The sequence below is a fragment of the Ornithorhynchus anatinus genome, chromosome 7, assembly GCF_004115215.2.
Source record: "Ornithorhynchus anatinus isolate Pmale09 chromosome 7, mOrnAna1.pri.v4, whole genome shotgun sequence".
NCBI lineage: Eukaryota > Metazoa > Chordata > Mammalia > Monotremata > Ornithorhynchidae > Ornithorhynchus > Ornithorhynchus anatinus.
Window position 1 is genome coordinate 82,813,587 of NC_041734.1, and position 12,745 is coordinate 82,826,331.

Below are 12,745 nucleotides of genomic sequence, written 5' to 3' on the forward strand. Positions count from 1 at the left end.
TGAGGCCCAGAGAAGTTAAGTGACTTGCCCACACTCACACAGCTGACAAGTGGCAGAGCTGGGATTCGAAACCGGGCCCTCTGACTCCCAAGCCCATGCTCTTTCCACTGAGCCACGCTGCTTCTCTTAGTAGTTGGGACAAGGGTCATGACTTCATATATTGGGAAGCTTTTCTGTTTTGAAGGGACTCAATCAATCAGTGGTATTTGTTGAACGCTTACTATGTGAAGAGCCCTGTACTAAGTGCTTGCGAGAGTACAGTACAGAATTAGCAGACATGTTCCCTGCCCATAACAAGCTTACAGTCTAGAGGCTTGTCCTCAGTTGTAGAAGGTGTGTAGAGACTACTAAAATTCTGCTGTTTCTCTTCACAGTAATAATAATTGTGGTATTTTTTAGATGCTAAGTTTGCACCAAGAACTGTGCTAAGAACTGGGCTAGATAGAGTACAATCAGCTCAGACTCCATCCTTGTCCCTAATTGAAGGGGAAGGGAGCACAAGTATTGAAGCCCCATTTTACTTCTGAGGAAACTAAGGCACAGAGAAATTAAATGACTTGTCCAAGGTTGTCTGGCAGGCAGTTGACGGAGTTGGTGTCAGAACCTGGGTCCTCTCATTTCCTAGTATTGTGCTCTAGGGCCTCAGTTACCTCCTTTGTAAAATGGGGATAAGACCCCTGTTCTTTCTTTCCCTTAGACTGTGAACCTCCAGTGGGACAGGGACTGCATCCCATCTGATTGTGTTGTTATCCACCTCAACATTTGGCTCATTCATTCATTCATTCATTCATTCATTTATTCAATCATATTTATTGAGCACTTACTGTGTGCAGAGCACTGTATTAAGTGCTTGGGAGAGTACAGCACAACAATAAATAGTGACATTCCCTGCCCACAGCAAGCTTAGTCTAGAGGCAGGGAGACAGACCTCATTACAAATAAATAAAATGACAGATATATACATAAGTGCTGTGGGGCTGGGAGGTTGGGGAAAAGAGCAAAAAGAGCAAGTCAGGGCAGTGCAGAAGGGAGTGGGAGATGAGGAAAAGTGGGGCTTAGTCTAGGAAGGCCTCAGGTAGATGTGCCTTCAATAAGCCTTTGAAAGAGGGGAGAGTAATTGTCGGATTTGAGGAGGGAGGTCGTTCCAGACAGAGGGAGGTGGCAAGACAGGTGAGATCTAGGCACAGTAAGGAGGTTAGCACGTAAGGAGTAAAGTGTGTGGGCTGGGTTCTCGAAGGAGAGAAGCGAGGTGAGGTAGGAGTGGGCAAGGTGGTGGAGTGCTTTAAAGCCAATGGTGAGAAGGTTTTGTTTTTTTTTGATGTAGAGATGGATGGGCAACCACTGGAGCTTTTTAAGGATCAGAGTTACAGATCCTGAACGTTTCTGTAGAAAAATGATCCGGGCAGCAGACTGAAGTATGGGGAGTCGGGAGAGACAGGAGGCTGGGAGGCCAGCAAGGAGGCTGATGCAGTAATCCAGGTGGGATAGGATGAGTGATTATATTAACGTGGTAGCAGTTTGGATGGGGAAGAAATGGTGGATTTTAGCAATGTTGTGAAGGTGGGACCGGCAGGTTTTAGTGATGGACTGATTATGTGGGTTGAATGACAGAGAAGAGTCAAGGATAACACCAAGGTTTCGGGGTTTGTGAGACAGGAAGGATGGTGGTGCCGTTCATAGTGATGGTCTATAGTGATGGGAATGCCAGGGGGAGGACAGGATTTGGGTGGGAAGATGAGGAGCTCTGTTTTGAATATATTAAGTTGGAGTTGATGGGAGGACATCCAAGTAGAGGTGTCTTGAAGGTGGGAAGAGATGTGAGACTGGAGAGAGGGAGAGAGATCAGGGCTGGAAATGGAGATTTGGGGATCATCCGTGTAGAGGTGGTAGTTGAAGCCATGGGATTGAATGAGTTCTTCAAGGGAGTGGGTGTAGATGGACAATAGAAGGGGACCCAAAACTGACCCTTGAGGGACCCCCACAGCTGGGGGTGGGAGACAGAGGAGGAACCTGCAAAGGAGACTGAAGATGCACATCCACAGAGTTGAGGAGAACCAGGAGAGGACAGAGTCATTGAAGCCAAGGTTGGATAACGTTTTCAGGAGGAAAGGGTGGTCCACAGTGTCAAAGGCAGCTGAGTGGTTGAGGAGGATTAGGATGGAGTTGAGACCATTGGATTTGGTGAAAAGGAGATCATTGATGACCTCTGAGAGGGTGGTTTCTATGGAGTGAAGGGGATGGAAGCCAGATTGGAGGGGGTCAAGGAGAGAATTGAGTGCGAGGAACTTGAGACAGTGGTTATAGACAACTTGCTCAAGAAGTTTGGAGAGGGATGGTAGGAGGGAGATGAGGCAATAACTGGAGAGAGCCGTGGGGCCAAGGGAGGTTTTATTAGGATAGGGGAAACAAGGGCATGTTTGAAAGCCGTGGGGAAGAAGCCAATGGAGAGCAAACAAATGGTTGAAGATGGCTGCTCATTTAGCACAGCCTAGGCGCCTAGTAAATGTCTCATCAATACCATCACTTTCTATAATCAATCAATCCCTGGGCGTACTCTGAGCCATACTCCGCTCCACACTCCCGACAGCATCTGGGCCAAAGAAAAGAAGGTGCCTGGCAGTGTCCCCCTGAGTCTACCCTGGGGGGTGGCGGGGAGGTGTGTGTGTGCACTGGGTGTGTGTGTCTGGGTTTGTGCTGGGCGTGTGTGTCTGGGTTTGTGCTGGGTGTGTGTTGGGCATGTGTAGGGTGTGTGCCAGGTTTGTGTGGCTCAGACCCGTGCCTGGGTTGGAGCTGGTAGGATGCCCAGGGAAAGGAAAGGATTAGCTGTTTGTGCCTGGATCTGCACCCTGTCTTGCCTGCCTTAGTGCCTTAGCCAGGACGTGAGGTCCAGGTGGGCTCCCCTTTCTGCCTCCCTCTCCAGCAGCTGGTGGAAGGGGTATGGAGCGGTGGAGGACAGTGAAGGTGGGGGACAATAGGAGCAGGGCGGCCCAGGCACTCTGGCCATGGGCCGCTGGACCTGGGGCATCATTTGGTGAAAGGCAGGGTGGCCAGGAAGGGTTGTGGGCTGCCTGGACTAGTTGGGGTCCCTCGGCATAATGGGTTGTGTGATCCAGGAAAGGCACAGGGATCTTGGGCCTTCACCTCTGTGAGAGCGGGGAAATTCCCCTGCTAGGATGCTGCTTCGGAGAAAGCAATATGGTCTAATGGCAAGAGCACAGGTTTGGGAGTCAGAGGACATGGGTTTTAATTGCGGCCCCGCCACTTGTCTGATGTGTGACCTTGGGCAAGTCACTTCACTTCTCTGTGCCTCAGTTACCTCATCTGGAAAATGGGGATTGAGACTGTGAGCCCCACATGGGTCAACTGGATTACCTTATATTTACCCCAGGGCTTAGAACAGTGCTTGGCACATAGTAAGAGCTTGACAAATACCATAATAATTATTATTATTGGGAAAGAACAGTATAACAGAGTTGGCAGACACATTCCTTGCCTACAAGGAGCTCACGGTGTAGGTACGTAAAGATTCATCAGAATTCCTAAGTCCAGTTTTCTTTTTTAATGGTATCTGTTAAGTGCTGTCTATGTGCCAGGCACTGTAATAAACCCTCGGGTGGGTGCAAGATAATCAGGTTGGACACAGTCCATGCCCCACGAGGGGCTCTAAAGTCTTCATCATTTTGCAGATGAGGAAACTGAGGCACAGAGGAGTTTTCACTTGCCCAGGGTTATGCAGCTGGCAAATGGAGGAGTTAGGATTAGAACCCAGGTCTGTTGACACCCAGGCCTGTGCTCTTTCCACTGAGTCATGCTGCTTTGGAGTTCTTATCTCCCTCAGGACATAGATGAAACCTCACACTTCAGGCTGTAAGGCAGGACTTGAAGGTCAGTGCCAAGCACTTAGTACAGTGCTCTGCACACAGTAAGTGCTTGATAAATACCATTGATTAATTGATTGATTAGAAAAACAAACAATTTTCTACAGCTTTTAGAAAACATGTAAATAATGTTAATAATGCTAATAGTAATATTACAAGCCAGACAATCGTATTTATTGAGTGCCTACTGTGCATAGAGCACCGTACTAAGAACTTGGGAGAGTACAGTATAACAATAAATAGACACATTCCCTATCCATAACAAGCTTACAGTCTAGAAGGGGAGACAGACATTAATATAAATAAATAAATGACAGATAATGCACATAAGTGCTGTGGGGCTGGGAAGGGGGTAAATAAAGGGAGCAAATCAGGGTGACACAGAAAGGAGTGGGAGAAGAGGAGAGAAGGGCTTAGTCAGAAAAGGCATCTTGGGATAGATGAGCCTTCAATAAGGCTTTGAAGAAGGGGAAAGTCATTGTCGGATATTTGGAAGGAGAGTGTTCCAGGACAGACGCAGGATGGGGTGAGAGGTTGGCGGCAAGACAGGCGAGATCGAGTTCACAGATGAGAAGAGGTCACAATCCCTGTCCCCCATGAGACTCACAGTACAAGGGGGAGGGAGAAAACATGTTTTATTCTCATTTAAAGGTGAGGAAACTGAGGCACAGAGAACAGAGAGCATGGGATTCAGGAGACCCAGGTTTTCATTCCATTTGCCACTTACAAATGGAATGCAGGGTGCAGGGCACTGTAGGAGACTTGGGGAAACTGAGGGAGGCTGAGACTTCAGGAGGTGTAGGAGGCTGCAGATGGTTGCAGGAGTCTATGGGAGCTTGTGTGATGCTGCAGGAGACTGCAGGAGGCTGTGGGAGGCTACAGGGGGTTGTGGGAGGTCGCAGGAGGTTGTGGGAGGCCATGGGAGGTTGTGTGAAGCTGCAACAATATGTGGAAGGCTTCACCTCCATCTACCTAAGCTGCTTCTGGAGATGGGCTGACATCCATTTTCTTGCCTCCACCGGTGGTGAGTGAGGGGGAAGCTGCCTCAAGAGGATCCACAAACTCCTTATTTTCCCACCCAAATCCCGCCCTCCACCAGATTTTCCCATCGCCGAATGCTACGATTCTTCCTGTCTCACAAGTCCATAACTTGGCATTATCCCCTGCTCATCTCTCTTGCTCAGTGCCCTCGTATTCAGTTACCGAACAAATTCTATCGATTCGACATTCACAATATCGCTAAAATCCACCCTTTCCTCTCCATCCAAACTGCTACTATGCTGCTCCGAACACCTATCCTGCCTTGATTACTGCATCAGCCACCTCTCTGACCTCCCTGCCTCCCGTCTCTCTCCACTTCAGTCCATACTTCACTCTGCTGCCCAGTTCCTTTTTCTACAGAATCATTCAGTCCACATCTCCCCACTCCTCAAGAATCTCCAGTTGTTGCCCACCCACTTCTGCGTCAATTAGAAACTCCTTACCATTGGCTTTAAAGTCCTCAGTCCCCCCCATTTACCTCTCTCATTCCCTACTACAACCCAGGCTGCCCACTTTGTTCCTATGACGTCAACGTACTCACTCCACCTCAGTCTCATCCTTCCCACTGCTGACCCTTCAACCACATCCTCCCTCTGGCCTAGGATGCCCTACTTCTTCATATGCTACAGATGATCACTCTCTCCACCTTCAAACCTTATTAAAATCACACCTCCTCCAAGAGGTCTTCCCCAACTAAGCCCTCCTTCCTGTGTCGGCTTTGCAGCTGGGTCCGTACCCCTTAAGCATTCTGATATTTATCTCCCACGGGCCTCACAGCACTTATGTCCATAACCACCTATAATGTATTTTCATGTCCGTCTAGACTGTAAGCTCCTTTTGGACAAGGATCATCTACACCAACTCTGTTGTGCTGAACTCTCTCAGTCAATCAATCAATCAATGGTATTTATTGAGTGCTTACTATGCACAGCACTGTATTAAATGCCTGGGAGCATACAATATGGCATAGTGGATAGAGCACGGGCCTGGGAGTCAGAAGGTCATGAGTTCTAATCCCAGTTCTGCCACTTGGCTGCCGGGTGACCTTGCCTCAGTTAACCTCATCTGTAAAGTGGGAATTGGGGCTGTGAGCCCACTAAAGGACAGGGACTGTGTCCAACCCGATTTGCTTGTATTCACCCCAGTGCTTAGTACAGTGCCTGGCACATAGTAATTGTTTAACATATACCATAATTATTATTATTACTATTATTATTATAACAGGCATATTCCCTGCCCACCATGAGCTTACTGGCCCAGTTGTTGTCTAGCTTGCACCCCCTCTCCTAACCCATTCTCTAACCCTGCCCCAGTCTGTGACCAGACCAGAGAGCTTCCCAGCTGATAAAAAATTCCCAGATTGGGTCTCTTGAACCTATTAGGGCAGGGAATGAATCTACCAACTCTTCTGAACCTTCCCAAATGCTTACTATAGGCTCTGCTCACAGTAAGTGCTCAATAAATCCACTGATTGATTGATTGATTGATTGATTAGTGGTGCAGAGCCTACTTGGTCTCCCCATCCAACTCTACTCACATCTTTTCCCACCCAAAACTCCCACTGTCCTGTCACCGAGAGAGGCGAGAAGTATCGCTCGGCCCTGGTGAACGGGAGGCCTGGTTACAAGCCACCCCCCACTCCCCATTTGCCCTCCTCCTGGCTCCAGCCCTCCTTCCCCCCCCCGTCCTCCTCCTCTCATATCTCTTCCCTCCTGCCACCTTGCCCCCCATCTCCCCCACCTCTCTCCTCCCCAGCCGCTCTCCCTCGCTTTCTGGGGTGTGAGCGGAGACACATTCCAGGTCCGGGAGCTCCTGTCCCCCGATCCGTGTGGGTGAGAAGACAGCGGCCCCGGGCGGGGTGAGGCCGGGCACAGCTGCCAGGCCCAGGTGCCAGGCACAGGGGGCACAGCTGCCGGGGACAGCTGAGAGGGACAGGGGGCACAGCTGCCGGGGACAGCTGAGAGGGACAGGGGACACAGGTGCAGGGGACAGCTGCCGGGCACAGGGGACAGAGGTGCGGACCCAGCTGCCGGGCACAGGGGGTAAAGCTGCTGCCGGGCCCAGTGGGCAGAGGTGGCCCAGCTGTAGGGCCCAGCGGCGGCCGGTGCGCCCTGCCCCCTGCCGGCCGCGGGCGGGACTGACCGGCCGAGCGGCGGGCGGAGAAGGGAGGCCTGCGAATAATAATAATAATGTTGGTATTTGTTAAGCTCTTACTAAGTGCACAGCACTGTTCTAAGCGCTGGGGTAGATACAGGGTCATCAGGTTGTCCCACGTGAGGCTCACAGTTAATCCCCATTTTACAGATGAGGTAACTGAGGCACCGAGAAGTTAAGTGACTTGCCCCCGGTCACACAGCTGACAGGGCAGGGAGTCGAACCCATTACCTCTGATTCCCAAGCCCAGACTCTTTCCAGTGAGCCACGCGAAGGAGCCCAGGGTTGCATTCATTCATTCATTCAATAGTATTTACTGAGCGCTTACTATAATAATAGTATGTTGGTATTTGTTAAGTGCTTACTATCTGCCAAGCACTGTTTTAAGCCCTGGGGTAGATACAGGGTCATCAGGTTGTCCCACGTGAGGCTCACACTCTTAATCCCCATTTTACAGATGAGGGAACTGAGGCATAGAGAATAATAATAATAATGTTGGTATTTGTTAAGCGCTTACTATGTGCCGAGCACTGTTCTAAGCGCTGGGGTAGATACAGGGTCATCAGGTTGTCCCACATGAGGCTCCCAGTCTTAATCCCCATTTTACAGATGAGGGAACTGAGGCATAGAGAAGCGAAGTGACTTGCCCACAGTCACACAGCTGACAAGGGGCAGAGCCGGAATTTGAACCCGCGACCTCTGACTCCCAAGCCCGGGCTCTTTCCACTGAGCCACAATGCTTCTGTGCAGAATACTATACTAAGTGCTTGGAATGTACAATTCGGCAACAGATAGAGACAATTCCTGCCCAGTGACGGGCTCCCAGTCTAATCGGGGGAGACAGACGGACAAAAACACGACAACATAATCATGATAAATAGAATCAAGGGGATGCACACCTCATTAACAAAATAAGTAGGGTAATAAAAAGATATACAAACGAGCACAGTGCTTAGGGGAGGGGAAGGGAGCGGGGGAGGAGCAGAGGGAAAGGGGGCTTACCTGAGGGGAGGTGAAGGGGGGGAAGGGGGAGGGAGCAGAGGGCAGAGGGGGAGCAGAGAGGGAGCAGAGGGAAAAGGGGAAGCTCAGTGTGGGAAGGCCTCTTGGAGGAGGTGAGCTCTCAGTAGGGCCTTGAAGAGGGGCAGCCAGGGCCTGGGAGTCACTAGTTCCTAGGTTCTAATCCCCACGCTGCCACATGTCTGCTATTTGACCTCGGGCAAGGCACTTCTCTGTGCCTCAGTTACCTCATCTGTAAAATGGGGATTAAGATTGTGAGCCCCATGCAGGGTAGGGATTATGTCCAATTTAACAACCTTGTAACTACCCCAGCGCTTAGTACAGTGCCTGGTACATAGTAAGTACTTAAGAAATGCCACAATTATTATTACTGTTATTATTATTCTTACTGGGAGCCAGGCAGGCTACTGGAGAAGGAGCGTGGCATTCTGGATAGAGCACGGGCCTGGGAGTCAGAAGGACCTGGGTTCTAATCTCAGCTCTGCCACTTATCTGCTGTGTGACCTAGACAAGTCACTTCATTTCTCTGTGCCCCAGGTACCTCAACTGTAAAATGGGGATTAAGAGTGTGAGCCCCATCTAGGACAGGTACCGTATCCAAACTTATTAACTTGTATCCACCCCCGTGCTTAGAAGAGTGGTTGGTACATAGTTAGCACTTAGCAAGTACCATAATTAATTATTATTATTATTTGGGTGACTGCAGATACAACCCCCTTGCAGACTCTCTACCCCTTACACCTTCAGAGCCTTATTAAAATCACACCTCCTCCAAGAGGCCCTCCCTATTAAGCCCTCATTTCCCCTACTCCCTCTCCCTCCTGCATCACCTTGGATCTGTATCCTTTCAGCACTTGATATTCACCTCACCCTCTTTATCGATTCTAGAATATAAGCTCACTGTGGGCAGGGAGCATAATAATAATGATAATAATGTTGGTATTTGTTAAGTGCTTAATATGTGCAGAGCCTTGTTCTAAGCGCTGAGGTAGAAACAGGATAATCAGGTTGTCCCACGTGAGGCTCACAGTCTTAGTCCCCATTTTACAGATGAGGTAACTGAGACACAGAGAAGTTAGGTGACTTGCCCACAGTCACACAGGTGCCAAGTGGCAGAGCCAGGATTAGAACTCATGACCTCCGACTCCCAAGCCTGTGCTCTTTCCACGGAGCCATGCTGCTTCTCATATCTGCCGACTCTGTTGTATTGACCTCTCCCAAGGGCTTAGTACAGTGCTCTGTTCACAGTAAGCTCTCAACGAACATCATTGATTGATAGGGAACAGAGGTCCGCCTTCGGGGGCACAGAGCCCTTGAGCCCTTTTGGTTTTGGGGGTCCCACGGCCATTTGGCCAAGGAAATCTGGACTTGCAAGTTGGGCAGGCCCTTGGCTTGGTGGGACTAAAGTCCACTTGAAGGTGGGGTCTGTGTCGGTCCGGGCACAGTCTTTCTGCCGCTCTACCTCTTGTCGCTCTGCCTCTTGTCGCTCTGCCCTCCCGCCCCACCAGCGGTGGGCTGATAGCAGGCCTGGAGCATGGGTGTCTAACCCCTGGACCCTCGTGTCCCCCGACAGACGGAGAGGAGATCGCCTGCACCCAGGATGGGCAGCTGTACCTGAACCGTGACATCTGGAAACCGGCACCCTGCCAGATCTGTGTCTGTGACAATGGCGCCATCCTCTGTGACCAGATCCAGTGCCAAGAGGTGCTGGACTGCGCCGACCCTGTGACCCCAGCCGGCGAGTGCTGCCCGGTCTGCCCCAGTACCAGTGGCCGCAGAAACTCTGACTTCGGTGAGACCCCTCAGACTGGGCTGGAGGAGGCTGGTCGGCCTTCCCTGGGGATCTTTTCTGAGAAACTGGTTGGGAGAAGAGAATGTTGTCCTGTCCCCTGGGGAAGGGAGGACAAAAGGTCTGGAGGGGCTGGTGGAAGAGGGAAAGTTGGAGGGGTGTGTGTGTGTGTGTGTGTGTGTGTGTGTGTGTGTGTGCGTGCACACTCGTGCATTCATTTGTGCAGTGGGAGAGCGTAGGAGGGTGGGAGAGCAGATGGGTGAGGAGGGTGAGGGTTTAGCCATGGGCCATATTTCCTCAAAAGAAATTTTTCCCAACTTCCCCACGGATGGAAATGACCTCTGACCCCAAGCTGAATTCAGTTGCTCCCAACAGGGCTGGACTTTCCCTGTTAGGATGAGCCAGACACAAAGACTTCAGTGAGCTTCCTCAGTGTAAGGCCCCACATGCTTGTTCTTGTCTTTTTCCAGGTCGAGGAAGAAAGGTCAGTCAACCCCCGTTCACTTCGTGTCCTTTCCCTGGTTTGGGGCCGATGGTCTGGGCCTTGCCCTCCAGGAGCCGGAGAACAGCTGCTCACGTCTGTGGGGAGATGGCGGGGTCACCGCCCCCTACTGTGGCCCTTGGCCGGGGTCGGCCCCGTTCACCTCCTGTCCTTTCCCTGGTCCGGACCCGATGATCCTGGCCCCGTCCTCCAGGAACTGGAGAGTGGCTGCTCACGTCCATGGAGAGGTTGTGGTGTCATTGCCCCCAATTGCGACCCTTGGCCAGGATCAGACCAAGGCTCCAGGGGTCTCTCGCCTCCCTGCCGCCTTGGTCCTTTCCCCAAGTCAGGCTGCTGCAACCGCAGCCCCCGGCTTGACCGATGAGGAACTGGAGGAGATACCGCTGAATGCCACCCCCGCCCATTACCTCTGCCCACCACCACCAGCCACACCCGGTGCCCTTCCAGCAGGAACGAGGGGGCCGGGCCCTGACTCTGGGAGCCGCCACTGCTCCAGTAACCCCCGGGACACCAAAGTCCTGGCAGCCTGAGCGGTCTGTTCTCCATCAGGACCCTGTGTCCTGGCTCTGTCTGGTGGCATTTGATCTCCTTCGGATCTCTGTCCAAGCCTCCTCATCATAAGCGTCCCCCGGGGAAGGTCCGGTGCGCCCAGGCTGGGCAGGCAGTGGTGAGAACAGTGCCAGGCATCCGGGGAAGTTGGGTGCAAGACATCTGGGGAGGGAACGGTGCCAGGTGTCCAGGGATTCCTTTCAGAACAGCAGGGAAGCATCCATCTCCCTGAAAGCCGTTGCCAAAAGATCGACTGGGTCTCATCAGGTGCAGCCTGGGGTCCCAGGGTGAATCCCCGTTTGGGAGAATGGATTTCTCCTGGCTGCGGTTTCCCCTCCAGCTTTCTTTCTCCGTCCACCTTCTAGGGACAAAAAGGAGAACCAGGATTAGTGCCAGTGGTGAGTAGCTGACATCTGACTTAATCCGATTTCAACCTCTTTCCTTTTTGGAGAAAAATAGGAAATCCCTCCGTCAAGTGAGCTGCAACCCTACCCCGCCCCGCTCTGTGCCCCTCCCCCCATTCCACTCCCCCCTGGGACCGGAGAAAAGCTCTTTCCATCCTTAGAGGGAGTGCCACGGCACCCATCCAAGTTACACAAAGGTGAAGGATTTCAATGAAACCTGTAATTCTGTGGCGTCGTAAAGACATTCCTCATTATGAAATCCACATCCTTCACTTTCATCATACAAAGGCATGAGTTGGAAGTGCAGAGTCTTCTCTTGCCAGAAGCCGAGGGGTGGGTGTCCCTTCCCGAGCAGAGGTTGGGGGAGACCCAGACCTCCCCAGTGTATCTCCTCAGCAGTGCCGTGGGGTGGGGGCAGAGGACGTGACCCCAGGCTGTGCCCTGCATCCCCGAGTTGTGCCCTGCATCCCTTGGGTGTGTCCTGTTGTCCACAGGCTGTGGTCTTCATTCCTGGGATGTGGCCTGCAACCCCTTGGGTTTCCTATGAGAGGTGATCAAAAGCTCTGAGTGTTGGACTCCCCTGGCCCCATTTCCCGTTGACCTTCACCTGAGAAGAAAGAGAATTCTGGAAGGGAACGGGTGCTTTTGGGGAGCCCCAGCCCCACCCTGTACCCCTTGCCTAGGCCCCTCTGCCCCATCCTCCATGCCGTAGGCCCCCCTGCTCTAGCCCTTCTATCCTAACCCCCTTGTCCTGGCCCCCCGCCCAGGCTGCCTGTGTCTTCCCCAGCCCTCTACACCTGGACCCCTTGCCCAAGTGCCCCTGCCTAGGCCGCTCTGCTCCAGCCCCCCACCCTTGCCCTTGCCCCACCCCGACCCTATCCTCTTAGCCAGGAGAGTCCAGACAGCCATTGCCAGAACTCTGTGGAAACCTTCCCTCCATGGCTTCATTTGTTTGTTTAGGTCACTGGAATTCGTGGCCGTCCGGGACCTTCGGTAAGTAGTCTCTGCCATCACTTCTGGCGCCGTCACCCTGGAGACCTCCTCCGTGGGTACTGAAAGGATTGGAAAGTTGGGAGGCTGAGCCTCCCGGCATTGTTCCCAGACAGGATGGCCAAGAAGCTCAGCTGCAGTCGTGTGGCCTAGGCTAGGGACCATCTCGGCTGGGGTGGGATTAGTCCTGGAAGTGGTCTCGGAGGGGAACTGTGGGGTGGAGAGTCAGGGGCAGAGGCATTTATATTCCAGGGAGAGGCTTTAGGTTTTCTGCACAAAGTTACTCATCATATTCAAGAGTGGCCAGTGACCAGTGAACGGGGACACTGGAATGATGGCACTTGGACCAGGGCATTAAAATAAGAGAGCGATATGGTCTGGTAGATAGAGCCCCTGGCTTGGGAGTCAGAGGACACGGGAT

At 52.1% G+C, this 12,745-nt stretch overlaps 1 protein-coding gene across 1 annotated transcript in view; it reads left to right on the top strand.

Annotated features, from left to right (window-relative positions):
- Positions 1 to 12,745, top strand: part of COL5A2 (collagen type V alpha 2 chain) — a 114,974-nt gene that overhangs the window by 36,787 nt on the left and 65,442 nt on the right. Inside the window, exons 2-5 of the mRNA XM_029069261.2 lie at positions 9,664 to 9,882; positions 10,350 to 10,363; positions 11,296 to 11,328; positions 12,295 to 12,327. Of these exons, the coding sequence (XP_028925094.1) occupies positions 9,664 to 9,882; positions 10,350 to 10,363; positions 11,296 to 11,328; positions 12,295 to 12,327 (299 nt within the window). The remainder of the gene's footprint in view (positions 1 to 9,663; positions 9,883 to 10,349; positions 10,364 to 11,295; positions 11,329 to 12,294; positions 12,328 to 12,745) is intronic.